At 41.4% G+C, this 19,581-nt stretch overlaps 1 protein-coding gene across 2 annotated transcripts; it reads right to left on the bottom strand.

Moving 5' to 3' along the window:
• Positions 1 to 1,030: 1,030 nt before the first annotated feature.
• Positions 1,031 to 17,986, bottom strand: LOC306904293 (plasminogen-like). 2 transcript variants are annotated; one of them, XM_079474105.1, is made up of 20 exons: positions 17,884 to 17,986; positions 17,768 to 17,797; positions 16,890 to 17,004; positions 16,690 to 16,808; positions 16,432 to 16,594; positions 16,094 to 16,203; positions 15,694 to 15,808; positions 14,179 to 14,297; positions 13,950 to 14,112; positions 13,546 to 13,670; positions 13,092 to 13,206; positions 12,891 to 13,009; positions 12,638 to 12,800; positions 9,797 to 9,921; positions 9,600 to 9,714; positions 4,035 to 4,112; positions 3,770 to 3,910; positions 3,353 to 3,459; positions 3,090 to 3,235; positions 1,031 to 2,202 (listed from the first exon to the last, which is right to left on the bottom strand). In XM_079474105.1, the coding sequence occupies exons 1-20, from the start codon at positions 17,930 to 17,932 to the stop codon at positions 2,041 to 2,043; spliced, it is 2,379 nt and encodes a 792-aa protein (XP_079330231.1). In that variant the 5' UTR covers positions 17,933 to 17,986; the 3' UTR covers positions 1,031 to 2,040. The 2 variants fall into 2 exon arrangements, 1 of the variants encoding a protein (XP_079330231.1); XR_013787620.1 differs by having other exon boundaries at positions 2,064 to 2,202; positions 3,090 to 3,258.
• Positions 17,987 to 19,581: the final 1,595 nt, after the last annotated feature.

The raw sequence follows: 19,581 nt of genomic DNA, 5'->3' as shown, positions 1-19,581 counted from the left end.
CTCACATTTGATAGCCCCATTCATTTCAAGCTAATACGTTTATTACACAGTTATGTAATACAGTCATTATATACCATCAGAAAATACACATTATATTCATACAAATAGATCAGAAAATACACATTATATTCATATAAATAGATTAGTCCGTGTTGAAATTCTGTGTTTTTTTTCTTCACCGGTATTTCTAAGCCTTAACTGGCACAAAATACAGTGCATCTCAGACTGCATCTGTAATCTATCTGCTTGTTTTACACTCTTTGGCTACCAGATGAAGCCTCGAGAAATGAACCACTACTTATTTCTCGCTAGAAATGCAACTTTTGCTAAAGTTATTGAAAGTGAAAATTTCAACTTCAAAAGGTGCTGAAAAATGTTGAAAAATGAAAAATATTACTGATGTCTAATAAAAAGATTTGATCGGTCTGTCCAGAAAACGTATCATATTTGCAACGTTATAATCGGTTTTCGCACGTGATAGGTCGCATTCCAAAACGCGTCTTGTGCCCTTGAAAGGTGGCGTGTAAGTCACCAGGTGAACGGTTGTCTTAGCTAAAGGAAAAGTGTGTCGTTATTATTGCAGCATTCATTACTTATGTATGATTTAAACTGCGAAATTTAACGACAACAGCTGTTCATCTCCCTCCAGAACTTGCACTACAAAGTATCTGCCCTTTTAAGTGCGTGGGGCACATGAGTGCGATTGCAATTCACCTGAAGATGCCATAATAGCATTCAGTTTTTTGTACAGATCAACTGATTATTTTTAAAAGACGCCAATTTAACAACACAAGGGTCAGGGATTACTTTTGTGATTAAAATATTAGCGTTTTGGGCTCTCGTTGATTTGAGTTTTATTTAACCAAATATATTCATAAATATCTTCTTGAAAAAACAATGCCACCCACATCTTTGATGGACTGGGGGTGAGTAAATTAACAGTGTTTTTATATTTGGGTAAACTAATGCATCAAGGGATATTATATACAATTAAAAAGACAATATCCCTTTTGAATATCATAAAAAGGCACATGCAATATCTGAGTGCACGTTTTAATATATGATCTAAAAGTAACAGCAACAAAAACAGTATAAAAGAAACAAAATTCAATAAACACAAAACTACAGAAGTAATGAGGATACCGTAAAAAAAAGCTGGCCCACATCCCATTTACACTTTTAGAATCTGGCCCTCAAGGAAAAGTAGATTTTTATACATCTTACATTGGGTTTGGTCTGGTATTCTCACATTGTGGTATTTTTTTAACAACACGTGTAAGTTTCTGCAATACGTTGTTGACCCCTACAGGTACACATCAGGGTTGTGTTTTAGCGCCTCTTTTGTTTACTTTGTATAACAACGATTGCCAAAATATTAAATTTGCTGATGATTCAGGGATTGTGTCTCTCCTCTCTTGGTTAGATGCCAGCTTCGGTCCAGTGGTTGACCATTTTACTCGATGGTGATGCCTTTTTGTTATATAAATGCCCAAAGAGGCCCATGATCATTGAATTTCGCAAGTACTATTGATCTGCTTTGCCTGTTGTCATAAAGGTACAGCAGGTACAAGTGGGAAATCAATATAAATATCTGGAGACTGTTATTGATGATAAATTTAATTCTGAGACAAACACAAACAAGCTCAGAGGAACATATTTTCCTAGAGGAAATTTGATAGTTGTGCCTTTTATGAAGATGTTTTACTCTTGGTTTATTGAGTCTATTTTGAGTTTTTCAGTTATTGCAAATCGTTTTAACATGCACATTTACAACATTTTGAAAATATGAATATATTGTTCCGAGCCATTTGTTTAATTATGCAATTTCTTTTAACGAAGTTTAAAATCAAGTGAAGTATTTTTACACTAGGTAAACTAGGTATGATTTAATGTAGGTATTAACATTGGGGACAGTGAACACATTTGACCAATTTGTGCAAATTCAATATGAGCTGTAACTTCTGTTTCAAAATTTTATTTTCAAACAATATTTGTTCATTTAAATGTCATGGCACAGCATATGTTTGTGATTAAGATGAATTAGTTTTCTTTCATGGTTTGTTCAATCCAGCTGACAAACTTAGAGACGCGGACGTACACTCCAGGTTTCTTGGCTAGAGCACAACCGCGACCCCATGATGTTACTCCTTGAAGAACAAACTTGTTCTGTGCTTTGCAGACGAGAGGGCCGCCACTGTCACCCTAAATATGTGAGAACAAAATGAACACGAAGCATAAAATTTCTGTGAGATCTTACCATAACTGCAAATGAAACAAACTTAAAAATTGGAATATTCATGTTTTTAATTCATGTTAATTCATTTTTAATTCCGGGCTTTTTTATTTACTTGTCCCAGAATTAACGAAAAGGAAATAGTTCCATCTTATTGTCATGATTCCGCTATCATGTCATGTTTATTCTTGGTCTTGCAGCGGAGTCATGGCATAGCCTTAGGTTTTGTGTGAGAAAGACATGACTTTGTTTTGATTCTGACTTGCCATGTGCTTTCTCGTGTCTCGTCAGTGTTTCCCGCCCTTTTGTCTCGTTAACCTTCCCTGAGTGTTTCAGTACCTGCACCTGCCCCTTGTTAATTATCCTGTGTTTGTTCCCCTATAAGACATCCTCGTGTTCATTGTCCTGTGCGCGTTCATTGTATGCTGTAGGTGTTTCCTGCCATGGTCCCTGGTAAAGTTCATGTTCTTGTACCCCGTTTGTATAGTTCTTAGTGTTATTCGTTGTTTCTTTTTGCCCCCACTTGTGGGAAGTCTTTGTTTTCAGTTTTGGATTTTAGTTTGGTCAGTGTTTTTCCCATCGTGGGTGTTTTTGTTCTAGTGTGATTATTAAAGTCTTGTGTTAACCCCTTCATCCCCCTGTCTGCCTGCACTTGGGTTCTCACCACACAATTCACGACACTTACATTATATATGTTGGAATGTAAAATGCATTAAATACATGCAGTCCTTCTGCTCCATTTAACCAAAGTGGAGTGTAATTTATATTTTCCAAGGTGCCACGGATGTGTTATGTAGGTTACTGGTCGTTGTTTATGCACATTTGCAGGATTTAGACTTTAGTGCATGTTTCTGACCTGACAGCTGTCTGTTCCACCCTTTTTGTATCCAGCGCACATCTCGTGATCCTTTATGCGGCCATTCAAAAACGACGGTCTGTTGCAGATTTTATTCTTAATTATTGGTATGATGGCTTCTTTCAGGTAACCCTCTCCACCAGTTTCTGAAGAACAGAAAAGCTTGAAACTACAGTATTATTATTTAAGTAAACTGAAATATAAATGTGTTTAAATCAAATATGTGTAGGTAAAGAATCTTTTTGGCTTGTAAAATCACCTACCCTGTGTCTCTCCCCAGCCTGTTATAAAGCATTCAATGTCATCTGGTACAATGTAGTCCTTTTCAGGTAGACACGCAAGCGAAACCTGAACATTTATTACTGCAGGCCTAAAATGAGACACACTTTATTGTGAGTTTGCCTTCATGATGTCATTAAATATAACCGCTTGTGTCAATTGTAAACACAGTGTTACGCTTTCAATTTGGCTTTGAACATTTGAGAGATTAAATAACTCTTTAAGAGAAGTGTGTCAAGTACTTTCTGTACTAGTACTGGGTTTTTAAGCGTGACTTGAAGAAACTATTTAATAATCTAATAAATGAAACATTTAAATGTTACTCACCTGTATCACACTTATCTACAACGGTTCCACTACTGTTACAGAAATAAACAACAGATAACAGTGAACTCTCTTACCTGTCTAGCTTGAGAAGTGCAATGTCAGCTCCAGACGGTTCCTTAACCATTTTAAAAACATCTCGTTCCTGTTTGGATGATTCAGACCCATTTTCTGTGTGGATTCCAAGGAAGATCTTGTAAAAAGATGGACTCGCAGACCTGTGTAATGGTAGGTTAACATTTCATAATTTGCTGAACTTCCAAAACTCCCAGCTTTTTTAAAATCTTTGCATTTATATACTTTCAAACAGCAAAATAAAGATATTTAAAAATGGTCGCTTACACCTTAAGGCAATGGACTGCGGTGAGGACCCACTGCGGATGAATCAGAGTTCCACCACACCAATGAGATTTCTCAGGACTATGACAGAAAACAGTTAAGTGGTCAAATCTTTCCTCTAGCTGAAAGTCACTGGTGTAGTTCACAGGACGTAATTCACATTTCATTTGAACAGATGGTTTCAAAGCAACAACATAAACAAAGGTTACGGCACATGCACACTTTTGTGGCCCGAAAGTGACTTCTGATTGTCATGACTCCGCTATCATGTCATGTTTATTCTTGGTCTTGCAGCGGAGTCATGGCATAGCCTTAGGTTTTGTGTGAGAAAGGCATGGCTATGAAATGTAGACTTGCCATGTTCTTTCTCGTGTCTCGTCAGTGTTTCCCGCCATCTCGTTTCCTCGTTAACCTTCCTTGAGTGTTTCATTACCTACACCTGACCCTTGTCAATTATCCTGTGTTTGTTTCCCTTTAAAGCCTCCTCTTGTCTATAGTCATGTGCTCGTTCATTGTGTGCTGTACCTTGTCCTTTGTACGTCCAATGTTTTTCCTTGAAAGCTTGGTAAAGTCTTGCATCGTGTCTAGTTTTGTTACCTCGTGTTTTTGTTGAGTTAGTTTAGTCTTGTCCTTAGTGTTTATGTGCCTAGTTTAGTTAGTCCGTGTCCTGTTTGTAATTATTTAGTTATCTTGTCTTGTTTTACCCCCTTGTGGGTTTTTGTTTTGTTTATTTAATAATTAAAATCTTTGTTAACCCCGTCATCCCTGTTTTTGGCTGCCTGCACTTGGGTTCTCTCCACACAGTTCTGACAGAATGAACGAGCCAGAACTGAACCCAGTAGGCAGCACTATGGCAGGGCTGGACTGGGATAAAAAAAGGGCCCTGGCATTTTTGCTCAGACCGGCCCACCACAATCGGTCGGACACAACCAACCAGTACCCCATCCTTGCGGTCCCTGTAGATATGCATATCTACTTTTCCATTCCCCAAAACCCCTACAAAGCTGAGAACTAAGTGCCATGGACCAGTGTACTCACTCTCTCTTGACTGACTCCGTGGTGACCAAAGGTGGCAGTGGAGTAGGTCCTACACAAAGTGAGGGCAGAGAGAGAGAGAGAGAGAGAGAGAGAGAGAGAGAGAGACGAGAATGATAACTGAATGAGAAAAATGATCCCCATACAAGTATCTTTAATATATAACAATGTAGAGAGATGGTTGCACATATTTTATACTTACTTAGTGGAAATGGCTCCATGGTGAACATCATGTCTCTGAACATCAAAGACAACGAACTACAAACGTAAGGGCATCCTGAGATAGAGAGAGAGAGAGAGAGAGAGGGGGAATAACGAGTCACATTTCAGTCTACAATATTATGAATATTTTTATAATAATATCAATAATCTCAACTCACCTTACAATAACAGCAGTTTCCTCAGTAGCTTGCTCTTCTCTGCAACTCTGTCAATTACAATGTGCTCCATGTTATAAAAGCTAGTTAACATTAGAATAATCAGCCGAAGTTGCAATTGAATAAGTTAACTCTGCTAACCTAGCTACAAAAACAATGCAAAATAGCTTATGCTGTGTTATTTGACTTTAGCTGACTGAGTGGCTAGTGCAGTAGGTGACAATCTGACAGACATTATAATAGCGACAACGATTATGTTGTCTTTCTATAATATTCATTAATTTAGGTAAATCATCATCTTCGTAGTGGCCCAACCAGGCCCACACACTGTGATGTCACCGTCCGGAGCAGAAGGTGGCAGTAATGCATCAAAAAGCTGTTTACCGTAAAACACGAAGAAGTCACCGGCCGGTCCCTGTATGGTGGTGGCGTCACTTACTGGATCAGGATCGGTGATCCTTAGCTGTTGTGTTTCCGATATGAGCTTGTTCTTCAGAAATGTTTGGTAATATGTAACGTTAGCTTGTGTGGACGCTACCGCACTACTTGATCAACAAAAGAGCTTCGCTACGGAAAAGCTATTTAATTCAGAAAACAGCGATGTCACCACCACGCTACTGAAAAATGTAGTTAAGCTAGTAGCGTCACTGCTTGTAGCGACGCTACTGCCCAACACTGCTTACAGTTTCAAGTACACTCTCCTACTCACTCTGTCTCTCCTTGACTTCACTATCAGACACCTACTCCTCTGCCTGGGTGCCGCCATGGCTAGTCACCTCTCCTCCATGTGCTAGGTTCACCTGTTTTTGCAAAATTTCGTCAGGTAAGCTACTATAGGCTTGGAAACTGAAGCTACAGCACTTAACATGTCGGTTATTTTTGCACATGTTGAGGCATCAACCTCTAGAATTTGTATTTGTTTGGCCCGCAACTTCTCCGCACCCCCCTTGCCCTTGCGCTTTTGTTTCTCCATCCTAAATCCACAGATTTCTGGCTCTGACCCACTGACTGCATTTGACACAGGAAACCGAGGGGGAGGAGCCCTAACCATAAGAGATGATTGGGCCAGCCCAGTGTCAGTCTGGATAATGAACCAATGGGCCGCTGTCCCTGCTTTATGGGCCGGTCGTTGGCAAATAAAAAAAAATAATTTTATATTAACCGGCCCCCAAGTGCGTCGGCCCACCGGGCATTTGCCCGGTATGCCAGATTACCAGTCCAGCCCTGCACTATGGACAATGCAGTGTCCCGACGGTCTCTCCAAGCTCGCCTGCTGTTTGGGTTCCGTCAGGGAGGGCATGGGACCCAGGAGTTCGCCAAGGCATTCTCTTCGGTGGCGCGGGAGACAGAGTTTGGTGACGCAGAATTAAAGGTCATCTTTGATGGCTGCCTCACCAACCGCCTCCGGCCATCGGAGAGGAAGTTGCTTGAGCCCCTGGGGTTTGATGACATGGTCAGGTATGTGATCAACCGGGATGATGTCAGAGTTCTGGTCGTGGCATCTGTTCCGTTGGCTAGCGTCCCGGGGGATTGCATCCTGACTGAGTCCGCCCTGGGGGGCTCGGCGCCTTCCGGCTCGAGCTCCAGGGTTCCTGCTTCTGGCGGCATCCGCGGCGGGTGGGGGAGGAGAGATTCAGGGACGGCGTCTGCAAGCCCCTCCGACGCTGATCTGGCCCCTTGTTCTGCTGCGCTGGGGAATGCGTCCCCCTGTGCAGGGGGTTGTGTTGTTCGGGTTGGGGCTGTGTGCCTCTCCTCACCCTCTGCACCCTTCGAGTCCAGCCCAAAGCTCCAGCTGGAGAATAACACCGGGACTCAGCCCAAATATTTTTTGGGGGGGCGCCGTAGGAGCAGGAGGGCCCGATCGTCTTGCGGGTCTCCTGATGTCCGAAGTCCGGTGGTCCCGTCAAGTCCGGTGGTCCCGTCAAGTCCGGTGGTCCCGTCAAGTCCGGTGGTCCCGTCAAGTCCGGTGGTCCCAAGTCCGGTGGTCCCAAGTCCGGTGGTCCCAAGTCCGGTGGTCCCAAGTCCGGTGGTCCCAAGTCCGGTGGTCCCAAGTCCGGTGGTCCCGCCTGCACCCACTCCAGTTTCAAGTCCTGCCCAGGCGTCCACGCAAGTGCCAAGTCCTGCCCAGGCGTCCACGCAAGTGCCAAGTCCTGCCCAGGCGTCCACGCAAGTGCCAAGTCCTGCCCAGGCGTCCACGAAAGTGCCAAGTCCTGCCCAGGCGTCCACGCAAGTGCCAAGTCCTGCCCAGGCGTCCACGCAAGTGCCAAGTCCTGCCCCCAGTCCTGCCCAGCCGGTGCCAAGTCCTGCCCCCAGTCCTGCCCAGCCGGCCTTCCAGCCGGTGCCAAGTCCTGCCCCCAGTCCTGCCCAGCCGGCCTTTCAGCCGATGCCAAGTCCTGCACCCAGTCCTGCCCAGCCGGCCTTCCAGCCGGTGCCAAGTCCTGCACCCAGTCCTGCCCAGCCGGCCTTCCAGCCGGTGCCAAGTCCTGCACCCAGTCCTGCCCAGCCGGCCTTCCAGCCGGTGCCAAGTCCTGCACCCAGTCCTGCCCAGCCGGCCTTCCAGCCGGTGCCAAGGCCTGCACCCAGTCCTGCCCTGCCGGCCTTCCAGCCGGTGCCAAGGCCTGCACCCAGTCCTGCCCTGCCGGCCTTCCAGCCGGCCTTTCAGCCAGGAACAAGAACAGTTCCACCCAGGACTTCTCCCATCAAGTCCCCGGGGACTCCTCGCTCGCGAGCGCCCCGGGGAACTAAAGCTGTTCCCCCTTGTCTCACCCCCTTTGGACTTCCCCCCGTGGACTCATGTGTTCCCCCCATGAACTTTGTTGTTCAATGTTTATTATTTTTATTATCTCACCCCAACCCCTGGATTTTGTTTGCTTGTTTGCCCCTGATTTTGTTTAGAATGTTTTGCCTTGTCTTGTCGTTGTCCCAGTCTGCCTTGTCTTGTCAGTCTACCCCTTGATGAACACCTGGAGGTGTTCATTTAAGGGGGGGCTTATGTCATGACTCCGCTATCATGTCATGTTTATTCTTGGTCTTGCAGCGGAGTCATGGCATTGCCTTAGGTTTTGTGTGAGAAAGGCATGGCTTTGTTATGAAATGTAGACTTGCCATGTTCTTTCTCGTGTCTCGTCAGTGTTTCCCGCCATATCGTTTCCTTGTTAACCTTCCTTGAGTGTTTCATTACCTACACCTGACCCTTGTCAATTATCCTGTGTTTGTTTCCCTTTAAAGCCTCCTCTTGTCTATAGTCCTGTGCTCGTTCATTGTGTGCTGTACCTTGTCCTTTGTTCGTCCAATGTTTTTCCTTGAAATCTTGGTAAAGTCTTGCATCGTGTCTAGTTTTGTTACCTCGTGTTTTTGGTGAGTTAGTTTAGTCTTGTGCTTAGTGTTTATGTTCCTAGTTTAGTTAGTCTGTGTCCTGTTTGTAATTATTTAGTTGTCTTGTTTTACCCCCTTGTGGGTTTTTGTTTTGTTTATTTAATAATTAAAATCTTTGTTAACCCCGTCATCCCTGTTTTTGGCTGCCTGCACTTGGGTTCTCTCCACACAGTTCTGACACTGATACACATCCGCAAAGAATAGAGTTCCTGTGGATTATTTCTGATAACAAGCAAAATAAATACTTACCTAAACTTGCCTCGGCAATATTTTGAATTTAGACTCCGATAGCAAATTGAACTCCTAGATATCAATGTACAATGTAAACCCATACGGTTTTCTTTAAATGCGACGGCCTATTTAACAAAGAGTTTAATTAATATAATTAACATGCAACAAAATTCAATAAATAGTTTATTTAATAAAATGATTCTACAAAGATATTAAGTTAACTTTGGGCCAGGCGTGTGCGTCCAATGAAACCATCTATATCACTATTTAATTTGAATATCACAATATACATTTTACAAAAATAAAAGAAACTGCAGTAACACCATGTATTCTTTACATTTCACAAAATAAATTCTATCAAATTTTACGGCCTATAAATGCAAAAATCCAGAAATTCAGGTAATTGACTAAATAAATGAACAGTCGTCAGATTTTTCGATTAAATACATTTTCTAAACAGTCTAGAACCAGAGATGTTGTTTGTAGCATGTTATGTAAATTATTATGTAACAGTATTAAGCACAGAGACACAAGAGTGAAATGTATGTACCCTGTTCTAAGACTGATCTGCCAAGGCCAGGAGTGTGGTTCAGAAACACATCCCCCAACAACACGCCACAAGCAACTTTTAGGTTCTCTTGCTGGCTGTCCACATTTCAGATCACCTGATTGGACAGAAATAGTCATATATTAAATACTGTTGTCAAATCTTGTTTCGAATGTTATTTTATTTCCTTTAATACAGACCAGATTTGGATTGGTCATCACATTTGGGCACCTCGCAGTATTCCCACCGGGTCTCAGGGTCCGTGGTAAAACACCAGGGTCTTCTGTCATTATCAGGGTTCCTGCAGTAGTTCTCTTCAAGACCTCTGCAATAAGATGATTTGTTTTAAAATGAAATCAATAGCTTATGTAAAAATTTAAGTTCCAATTTTCTGGCTTCATGTCAACAAATAAAGTGACGCAACGAAGAATATATTTTGCTGTCAGTGGTGGTCATTCCAAAATGTCAAAACAATTTCCTTTTGGGTTTCACAGAAAACCGAGAATGTCAGAATAAAAAATATAAAAAATTTGAAAGACTTAAGTCACTTCGTAAGATCTATGATAATCTTCTGAACACAAAATAAGATCGTTCGGATGAGGTCCAAAAGCTTTCTGATTCCCTTCATTGAGTGCGTTTACATGCAGAGTCTCACTCCGATTATGCTTAATAATCTGATAACAAGTAATGTCATGTAAACACATGCAACTGTTTTCTTTTATCCAGGGAAAGGTTATAAACGATGTAAGCAAGACCCGCTCGGCAGAGGTAGTTTTTTGCCCATTACTCCGATTTCACGTTGCAGGTAAACGCCTTTACTGGTTTTCTGTAAGTTTTGTTATGTGCGCATGTCTGACAGCATAGTAGTAAAAGTCTCAAACGGAAGTAACAGTAAAATAATACGTAAAAGTCTGCTCTCGATTCATGGCAGTTCATGTAGAAAGGGCAAAATGAAAAACTATTGTTGCAATAGGTTGCAATGCGGACATGAGAAGACATTTAAAAAAAGTATATAATACTGGACAGACTATCGGTGCTGACGTCACTGCACGCAAAAAACCTGGCAAGTCTCAAACTTCTGTGTAGCCGCTTTATTGATATAAATGTAATCACGTGAAAACAGGTTTCTTTTATTAGCTGATTCCTGTGAACACATGTTGGAAACTGAGGCGGAATTGAGGAAATTGTCACATGGACTGTTTTAAAGATGTCTTTACCAATTTTTCATGCTTTGAATGGACGTTGCTTTGCTGTCTTTGAAGGGAATCAGCTTTTCGATCTCATCAAAACTATCTTTCTCCTTGTGTTCCAAAGATGAACAGAAGTCCTAGAGTTATCGTACGACTTCAAGGTGAGTCATTTATGACATCATTTATTTTTCATCCCTTTAATGCTTACTTGCACGCCCGCCGATAGGGGGGGACAAACGGGTCTGTTGTCCCGGGCCCAGGATAGGGGGGGGCCCAGAACTGGGCCCTCATTAAATTATGGAATAATTTAAAAAAAATGTTTTAAAATAGGCATATTTGTGGAAAAAAAATATATTTGACTTGTATAAAGCTTTTTATTTGTTTTCTTCCTAATTGTCCTTAAAATAGTGGTCAACAACCCCCCCACCCCCAACACAAAAATGGTTTGGCCACTGATCAAAACTTGAAGTTGTCAGTAGATTTGAAGTTCGGTACGCTCAAAATGTCCGGTCAGCACAAGTCCGGTGCTCAGAAAAGGAAAGAAAAGAGAAGAAGAGAAGAAGAAAATAGAGGCCTTAGAGATTTTCTAAACAAATATTTAAAAAAAGGTGGTGACGGTGAAGCTGGAACTAGTGAAGTCAATGTAGAGCAAGGTAAGAAACAGCGCAGCCAACGTTTACGAGCTTTGCAGTGTTAATTTCGTCAGACGAGACGAGACGAAATATGTTCGTCAACAGCTGTTACGCCTTTAAAATATTCAGAACGAGTTTCGCGGCTTTGCGCTGTTGCTCAAGTTACAGGTCTCATTGTGTGTTCACATCGAGCGCGAATGAGGCGTCAAGCGCGAGTGATTTACATGTTAAGTCAATGCAAAGACGCGATAGACGCGCTTGCGGCGCGAATAGCGCGAATGACTGTGTGTTCACATCGAGCGCCAAAGAGGCGTCGAAAACGCGCTATTCGCGAGTAGTTGGACGCTTGAACATTTTGTGTTTACTCGCTTCATTCGCGCGTGAAATTCGCGTCATTCGCGCCGCCTCATTTGCGCTATTCGCGCCGCAAGCGCGTCTGCAAGCGCGTCTATCGCGTCTTTGCATTGACTTAACATGTAAATCACTCGCGCTTGACGCCTCATTCGGTTGGAAACTCATTTGGTTAGTTTTTTTTAACTTAAAATAACCCTCAATGGTTTGGATTTTGCTTTCTGTTGCAAATCTTGCCTTTGAACTTGATTGTTTAATTCATTCCTAAAGTGGACGTTTCAGCAGCTGTAGTAAGTTTTAGTATCAGCAGCTGTAGTACAACAGAATTGTTAATTGTTGAGCCTTGTTAAAGCGTTGTTAAATCTTATTTATTATTTCCCAAGATCAACATAGTCTGTAAATAGGTTGCAGAGAAAGGTGTGAGGAGAGGAGAGGAAGAGCAGAGGCGAGGAAGAGGAGAGGAACATGAGAGGGAGAGCAGAGGAGAGGAAGAGCAGAGGAGAGGAACATGAGAGGAAGGGCAGAGGAGAGGAACAGGAGAGGAAGAGCAGAGGAGAGGAACATGAGAGGGAGAGCAGAGGAGAGGAAGAGCAGAGGAGAGGAACATGAGAGGGAGAGCAGAGGAGAGGAAGAGCAGAGGAGAGGAACATGAGAGGAAGGGCAGAGGAGAGGAACAGGAGAGGAAGAGCAGAGGAGAGGAACATGAGAGGAGAGGAACAGCAGAGGAGAGGAACATGAGAGGAAGAGCAGAGGAGAGGGAGAGCAGAGGAGAGGAAGAGCAAGGGAAAAGGAGAGATCTGGGCACGGGGGGCCCATCTAAGATTATCTTGTCCCGGGCCCAGGCAAGACTGTCAGCTGGCCTGCTTACTTGCACGGGAACTTCTCTGCTGTTCTGTCATGTTTGTGAGGTGTTTGAGATGTCCAACTCTGGCAAGTTTTCCCTGTTCTGGTCACAGAAGTACTGCCCCTGTAAGAGCTTCCATCTCCAGTCATACAGGTGAACTCTGGTACAATTGTGGCCGGTTCAGTTCCTACAAGAGAAAGATGATCAATAATGAATCTATTAGTAATATACTGATTATTTGAAACTGTGATTTCAGGCACACAGGAGTGAATCTTACGGCATCGAGGAATAGAGCAGAACTCCCAGCGTTTAGATGGATTTGTGGTATAACACCAAGGTCTGGACTCTCCATCAGGGTTCCTGCAATAGTTCGCCTCCAACTTCTCCTCAGGGTACCTACAAAAACACAGTTTTTGTGTACTTGTACTAAGTGGACAATATTTCATAAATGCTCAGTAAGTAAGTGCTAGTTTCTCACTTTGATGGCTTGTACTTATTTTGTGTATCAAAGTCCCAACGTTGGCAGGTGTGTCCACTCTCAGTGATGGAGATATTGCCTCTGTAGTCATCTCCTCTGCAGTACATACAATCTTCTGCATGTATACAAGAGCAGATTCAAGAGTATGAGATGTGAGTGAGTCGTTGTTTACATTATTTCTGTCTGATTGTCAATGTATTCTTCACTATTTGCATGTTTAACTTTGTTTGTCACTAAGAACACAAAGTTTCTTATTTGTTTTTAAACTAAATCCCATGGTTATATTTGAAGTATTCCATTTTGATGAGTCTACTCTTATTATTTATAAATATTTTTTAATGTATTAATAAATACAAAAAGTCTCACAAAAAGTTTTCTCATAAAAAGTGAGTAAGTTACGCCATATGTTTTATATACTTCTACCAAATAGTATTCAATTTCCTTCAATACAGACCAGGTTCAGGTTGATCTTCACATTTGGGCACACTACAGTATCCCCAGCGGGTCTCAGGGTCTGTGGTGAAACACCAGGGCTCTTTGTCTTTGTCAGGGTTCCTGCAGAAGTTCTCAACAAGACCTCTGGAATTAAATAATTTTTTAAATTATAGAAATAGATCATATTCAAATTCTTAAATTCTAGTTTCATATCAGCAACTACAAATATATTTTGCGGTACAGTGATGTTCAGTGTTTTTTATTTTACAAAAATGACAACATTTTTCCCAGAAAACTGCCAATGCTTCTGAATTTGCCTACTGTCATATTATATACAGTAGCATGTAAATGTGAATGGCCCCTTAATGGGCTAGTTAGTGACATCATTTTCATTCTTTGATGAACTAGCCCTTTAATGCTTACTTGCACGGGTAGTTCTCTGCAGTTCTGTTATGTTTGTGAGGTGTTCGAGATGTCCAACTCTGGCAAGTTTTCCCTGATTTGGTCACAGAAATAGTTCCCCTGTATGAGCTTCCATCTCCAGTAATACAGGTGTGTTCTGGCACAATTGTTGCCGGTTCAGATCCTACAAGAGAGATATGGTCAATAATTAATAATATAACATAACTAAAGGTTGAATGTGATTTCTTACTGCAACGAGGAATAGAGCAGAACTCCCAGAGTTTGGATGGATTTGTGGAATAGCACCAGGGCCTGAGCTCTCCATCGGGGTTCCTACAATAGTTCTCCTCCAAATTCTTTTCAGGGTGACTACAAAACACACACTTGTGAACTATATTTCATAAAAGTTCAGTAAGTAATGCTAGATCCCTTTCTCCCGGTCTCTCAAAGTTGTGTTGAGACTGACAGAATGGGGTTTGACATGAGAACCTGTCATCTCCAATTGTACTTTTAGAAGGCCAACGAACTTTGCGAATGGGATGGCACGCCAGTCTCCATTCCGTACATACGGGTATAAAAGGGAAGATGGTCTGCCCATTCATTCACCTTTTTGTATTTCGGAACCTGCCAGGCTAATGCTGAGCGATCCTCGATTCCTATTGGATCTACAATGCAGTTTTCGACGGTGAAGAATCAGAAGGAGGCCATCAGGCACATCCTCCCCTGCCAGGGAAAGGAACTCCCGGACAGCATCTGCATCCCAGCAGCCCCTCCCCTCTGCACTTCCGACCCCTTCTCCAGTGCCACCCCTCAGGCGGCCCCCCGCAGACGGAGACCTAAGCGGAGGGAATCAGCTCCCCATCAGCAGCCCTCCAGGAACCGGCCCAAACAGAGATTGGCACACTGGATCGTGGACACCATCACTTTGGCCTACCGATCCCGTGTACACCTGCGAAGCGCTGTCTCCCCTCTTCAGTTGAGTTAGCGCGCTACTCTTGCCTCCCTACTTCCTCCATGGACAAAGTATAGGAATTCCATCTTCAGGTTTACGAGCCTGGCGGAGCGGCCAGTATATTTGAGTTTCCCTCACGAGGTGAACCCTTATATCTGAGCTAGTGCTCCACACGTAGTGACTCCCCCTCCCTGGGTAGACTTGTCTGACGCTTCCTCACTCTTGGTTCCCCTGTTGGTGAAACTGTGACCTCCCCTCTGTGGACTCCTTGTTGGGACCCTGCACAACTACTCCCATGAGTTCTCCCCACCGGTGAGAACGTGTAGGTTTTCCACATTATCTCCCTTCAGCAGATGCCTTAGTGGCAGCAGATGCCACTAATTGATGCCTTACTTCACCACTGGAGCGTTACGATTCGAGGGGGCACTCACTTGTGACTCGCCCAGGCCAGTCAGTGTCGTTCGGTTGGATTTGAATTTGAATTTGTGACGCAGCACAGTGACGTTTTTGTATAGTAACCACATTCTGTCAGTCTCAACACAATGTCGAGAGACCGGCAGAAAGGGAACGTCTTGGTTACGGATTTAACCTCAGTTCCCTGATTGAGGGAACAAGACATTGTGTCCATCATGCCACAAGCGCTGCGCCGGCCCGTTGCAGCAAAGGAGAATGCCTCTGAAGTTCATTGGCCTTTAAAAAACACAATCGGAGATGGTAGGTTCTCAAGTGAAATCCCCATTCTGTCAGTTTTGACACAACATCTCATTTTCTCCAGGGAACTGAGGTTACATTCGTAATCAAGACGTTTCTCACCTTGATGGCTTGTACTTATTTTTCTTATCAAAGTCCCAACGTTGGCAGGTGTGTCCACTCTCAGTGATGGAGATCTTGCCTCTGTAGTCATCTCCTCTGCAGTACACACAATCTTCTGCATTTATACAAGAGCAGATTAAGGAGTGTGAAATATAGGTGTCATTGTTGACCTTTTTGTCTTATTTAGTCTCAGCTGGGATCCTTCTTGCTGTGAGGCAATAGTTCTAATCATCGATCTAACCGAATTCCCATAGTTATAATTGATCAGTCTATTCTTTTTCTAAAATGTAGACTTTGTAAACTTTTTTTAATGATTTCGAAGAATAGGAACAAAAATAGTCATATACTGTAGCCAAATCTAATTTAATTTCCTACAGTACAGACGAAGGTTTAGGTTGACCTTGACATCTGGACACATTGCAGTATTCCCAGCGGGTCTCAGGGTCTGTGGTGTAACACCAGGGCGTTCTGTCATTACCAGGGTTCCTGCAGTAGTTCTCTACGAGACCTCTGTAATGAAATGATTCTTAAATTAACGAAGTAGTAGATCACGTAAAAATGACAATTCCTACATTCTGGTTTCATGTCCGCGCTGATAGATGTGATATATTATACTATCTTGTTATTGATCCAAAATGATATTGTAGTGTTCCATCTTTTTCCTAAGAAGATGAATTTAGAGTGAGTAAATAATGACATCATTTCCATTCTTTGATGAACCAAGGCTTTAATGCTTACTTGCATGGGGAGGTCTCTGGAGTTCTACCATGTTCGTGAGGAGTTTGAGATGTCCAACTCTGGCAAGTTTTCCCTGATTTGGTCACAGAAATAGTTCCCCTGTAAGAGCTTCCATCTCCAGTCATACAGGTGTGCTCTGGTACAATTGCGGCCGGTTCAGTTCCTACAAGAGAAAGATGATCGATAATTAATAATATTATATAATAATAAGCTGATATTTTGATATGGTGTTTTCAGGCACACAGGAGTGAATCTTACTGCATCGAGGAATAGAGCAGTACTCCCAGCGTTTAGATGGATTTGTGGTATAGCACCAGGGCCGAAGTGATCCATCTGGATTTCTGCAATAATTCTCTTCCAAGTTTTTCTCAGGAAAACTACAAAACACAGATTTTGTGTACTTGTACCAAGTAGACAATATTTCATAAATGCTCAGTAAGTAAGTGCTAGTTTCTCACTTTGATGGCTTGTACTTATTTTGTGTATCAAAGTCCCAACGTTGGCAGGTGTGTCCACTCTCAGTGATGGAGATATTGCCTCTGTAGTCATCTCCTCTGCAGTACATACAATCTTCTGCACGTATACAAGAGCAGATTCAAGAGTGTGAGATATGAGCGAGTCGTTGTTTACATTATTTCTGTCTGATTTTCTACTTATACTATTTGCATGTTTAACTTTATTTTTGCACTAATTCAGATATTTCAAGGTTGTATAGGATGATGTTTGAGAGACGCAAAAATAAACTGAAACTTTTCAGAAATATATTGAAATGCCCAGAAACATTTATTTTGCGATATCAAAACATTCAGTCATAACCATGAGCAAATAAGACAGAAAAGGGCTAATAAGGATTCGCTCACATCTCATTGCATCAGCTCTTGTATATCTTATAAATTGTAACAGCTGACGTGTGATTAAATGTGTGTTTGAAATGGAGGACTTTGACCGAACAACAAAGAAATGCAGCCAAAAGAGCCCATCATAGATGAGAACTCATTCAGTATATTGATAGAGTTTGCTGAATATTTTCTCATCTTTAAGTTAAAGTTTGTTATTAATATTTAACCTGATTTCCATAGTTACAGAACATTTACATTATTCCATCGTTTTGATGCGTTTTCTCTTATTTTATAATGTAGGGAAAAAAAGTACGCAAGCGACTGTAAATGTTTTAACAGAAGTGTATACAGATTATTGAAATATAGTCACCAAAAAAGTATCTTCATAAATGATGTTTATTAAATATAAATGAAGTATTGTACGGATGAAAGGAATTAAACCAGGTGAAAGGACATAAAACATTTCTTCAGTAAGACTTCCTCAAACATCATGTTACCTGTACTTTCAGTGTAGTCCATTAGGAAAACTGGAGGGAACATAATTAATCTTATTATTCACATACAGATATTATTAATAGAAATTGACAAATAATAAAATAACTCTTAGGCTTACCCGAGAAGAGGAAAAGACAAAATAAAAGACCAGTTTTTTGAACCTCCATGTTGGAGCTAAAAAGCAAACTGAGCACAGAGGTTCTGAATGTTCAAACATCACTGTGCAGACATCTGTCAATAATTTTCCTAACAAGGACATGGACCAGGTCATAAGGTATTTGTCAGTCAATGGTTTCTGAACTTGGAGAATGTTAAATCAACTAATATAATTATATTTCTGTCACATTAAGGTGTTCTAAAAATGTCAATTTTTTAAATGATTATTTGTTGTTTAAAAGCATTTTTTCTAACATCAAAGACTATCATAATAATCTCTTTTTTCAGTACAGCAATTTAAATACATTTATATATAATAAAATATGAATATATAATGAAAATATATATATTTTTAAATTGGCACATCGTACACTTGTCAAGTCAATTATTGTCTATCAAGGACATGGACTGTTACTTTATGTTTGTCAATCAATTTGTTTTGGGTCCATCCTTACTCTTTCTGATCACATGATTTGTCAGAAGTGGACATGTTATTTTAAGATAGCTGGTGTTACGTCATGTTAAGCTGTTTGTTTAATGAATGACTAATTTCTTCTGTGAAACACAGAACAATATATTTAGAAAATATATATTTAGTTTTACGTCCATGGAAATCAATGCGGCCCAGTGTTGTTTTGTTATCAGCGTTTTTCTAAATATTTTCGTTGGTGTCAAAAATAACGTGTTAACACATGCATTTTCACATCATTTGTTTTTTCTGTCATCCATTTACAAGTGTAACATGATCACGCAGTTATTCATACAAAGGCATTTAAACAATTGCACACAATATCAAATGCCTTAAAGCACATTTGTCGGGTATCTTAATCAGCAGACTTCTATGAGTTAAATAAAATCTTTTTTTATTAGAACAAAATTTGCTTAAACCATTTATGTCCAATAGACATAGGATGACAAAATGTACAAAAAAAATACATAAATAAATGAATAAAGGGCAAAAGAGGTAAAAAAATATGTAACATTCATTTGTTCATTGTACGGTTTTAAAATCTTGACACTTTTCTTTACTGTTAAGTATTTTTAAAGTCTTTATAAAGTATTAACAGGTAACGGAAGCAGTTTTTATGTTAATCTTGAGTACCTGTAGAGTAGTACTGCGTTCTTCATATCTACGAAAAGTCTTTCACATTTACAGTAGACAGATACAGCTGTACGATTGTTTCCGGAAAAAAGCAGAGCACCCGTGGGCGCGTCGTGGGTGGAGTTAAATATGAGTATATACAGCCTTCATCATCAGTAAGTGCTATGAATCAAAAGGATTCAATTCAATTTTATTTATATAGCGCTTTTCACAATGTGCGTTGTTCCAAAGCAGCTTTACAGGACAAAATAAGAAAACCGAAAACTGAAATGGATCGAAATTATGTTTGTGGGGATATTGAGAGTCCCAGCGTTGGCAGGTGTATTCTCCGTGATGGAGATCTTGACTCTGTAGTCTTCTCCTCTGCAGTGCATCTTCTGCAGCTACTCAAGAGCACGAGTACGATAAGTAGTGTTGAACACAAAAGAAGATATTTTGAAAAATGTAGGACAGCAAACAGTTCTGGGGCGCTTTTGACTTCCATTGTTTTTGTTCGTACTATCGTAGTCAATGGGGGCAACATTTATTATAAGCATTCTTCCAAATATCTTTCTTTGT

The sequence above is a fragment of the Barbatula barbatula genome (assembly GCF_947034865.1).
Source record: "Barbatula barbatula genome assembly, chromosome: 15".
Classification (NCBI taxonomy): domain Eukaryota; kingdom Metazoa; phylum Chordata; class Actinopteri; order Cypriniformes; family Nemacheilidae; genus Barbatula; species Barbatula barbatula.
The sequence above is the reverse complement of the archived record's forward strand: the minus strand, read 5'-3'. Positions and strand labels throughout refer to the sequence as shown.

Bases quoted from the DNA above. Each gene is read 5' to 3' on its own strand.
- LOC306904293 (XM_079474105.1), bottom strand. From the start codon at position 17,932: ATGGAGGTTCAAAAAACTGGTCTTTTATTTTGTCTTTTCCTCTTCTCG. The intron at 13,671-13,949 runs GTAAGCATTAAA...ATTTAATTCCAG, and splicing joins GCAGAGAACTACCCGTGCAA to AGGTCTTGTTGAGAACTTCT. The intron at 9,922-12,637 runs GTAAGCAGGCCA...ATCTTATTGCAG, and splicing joins GCAGAGAAGTTCCCGTGCAA to AGGTCTTGAAGAGAACTACT.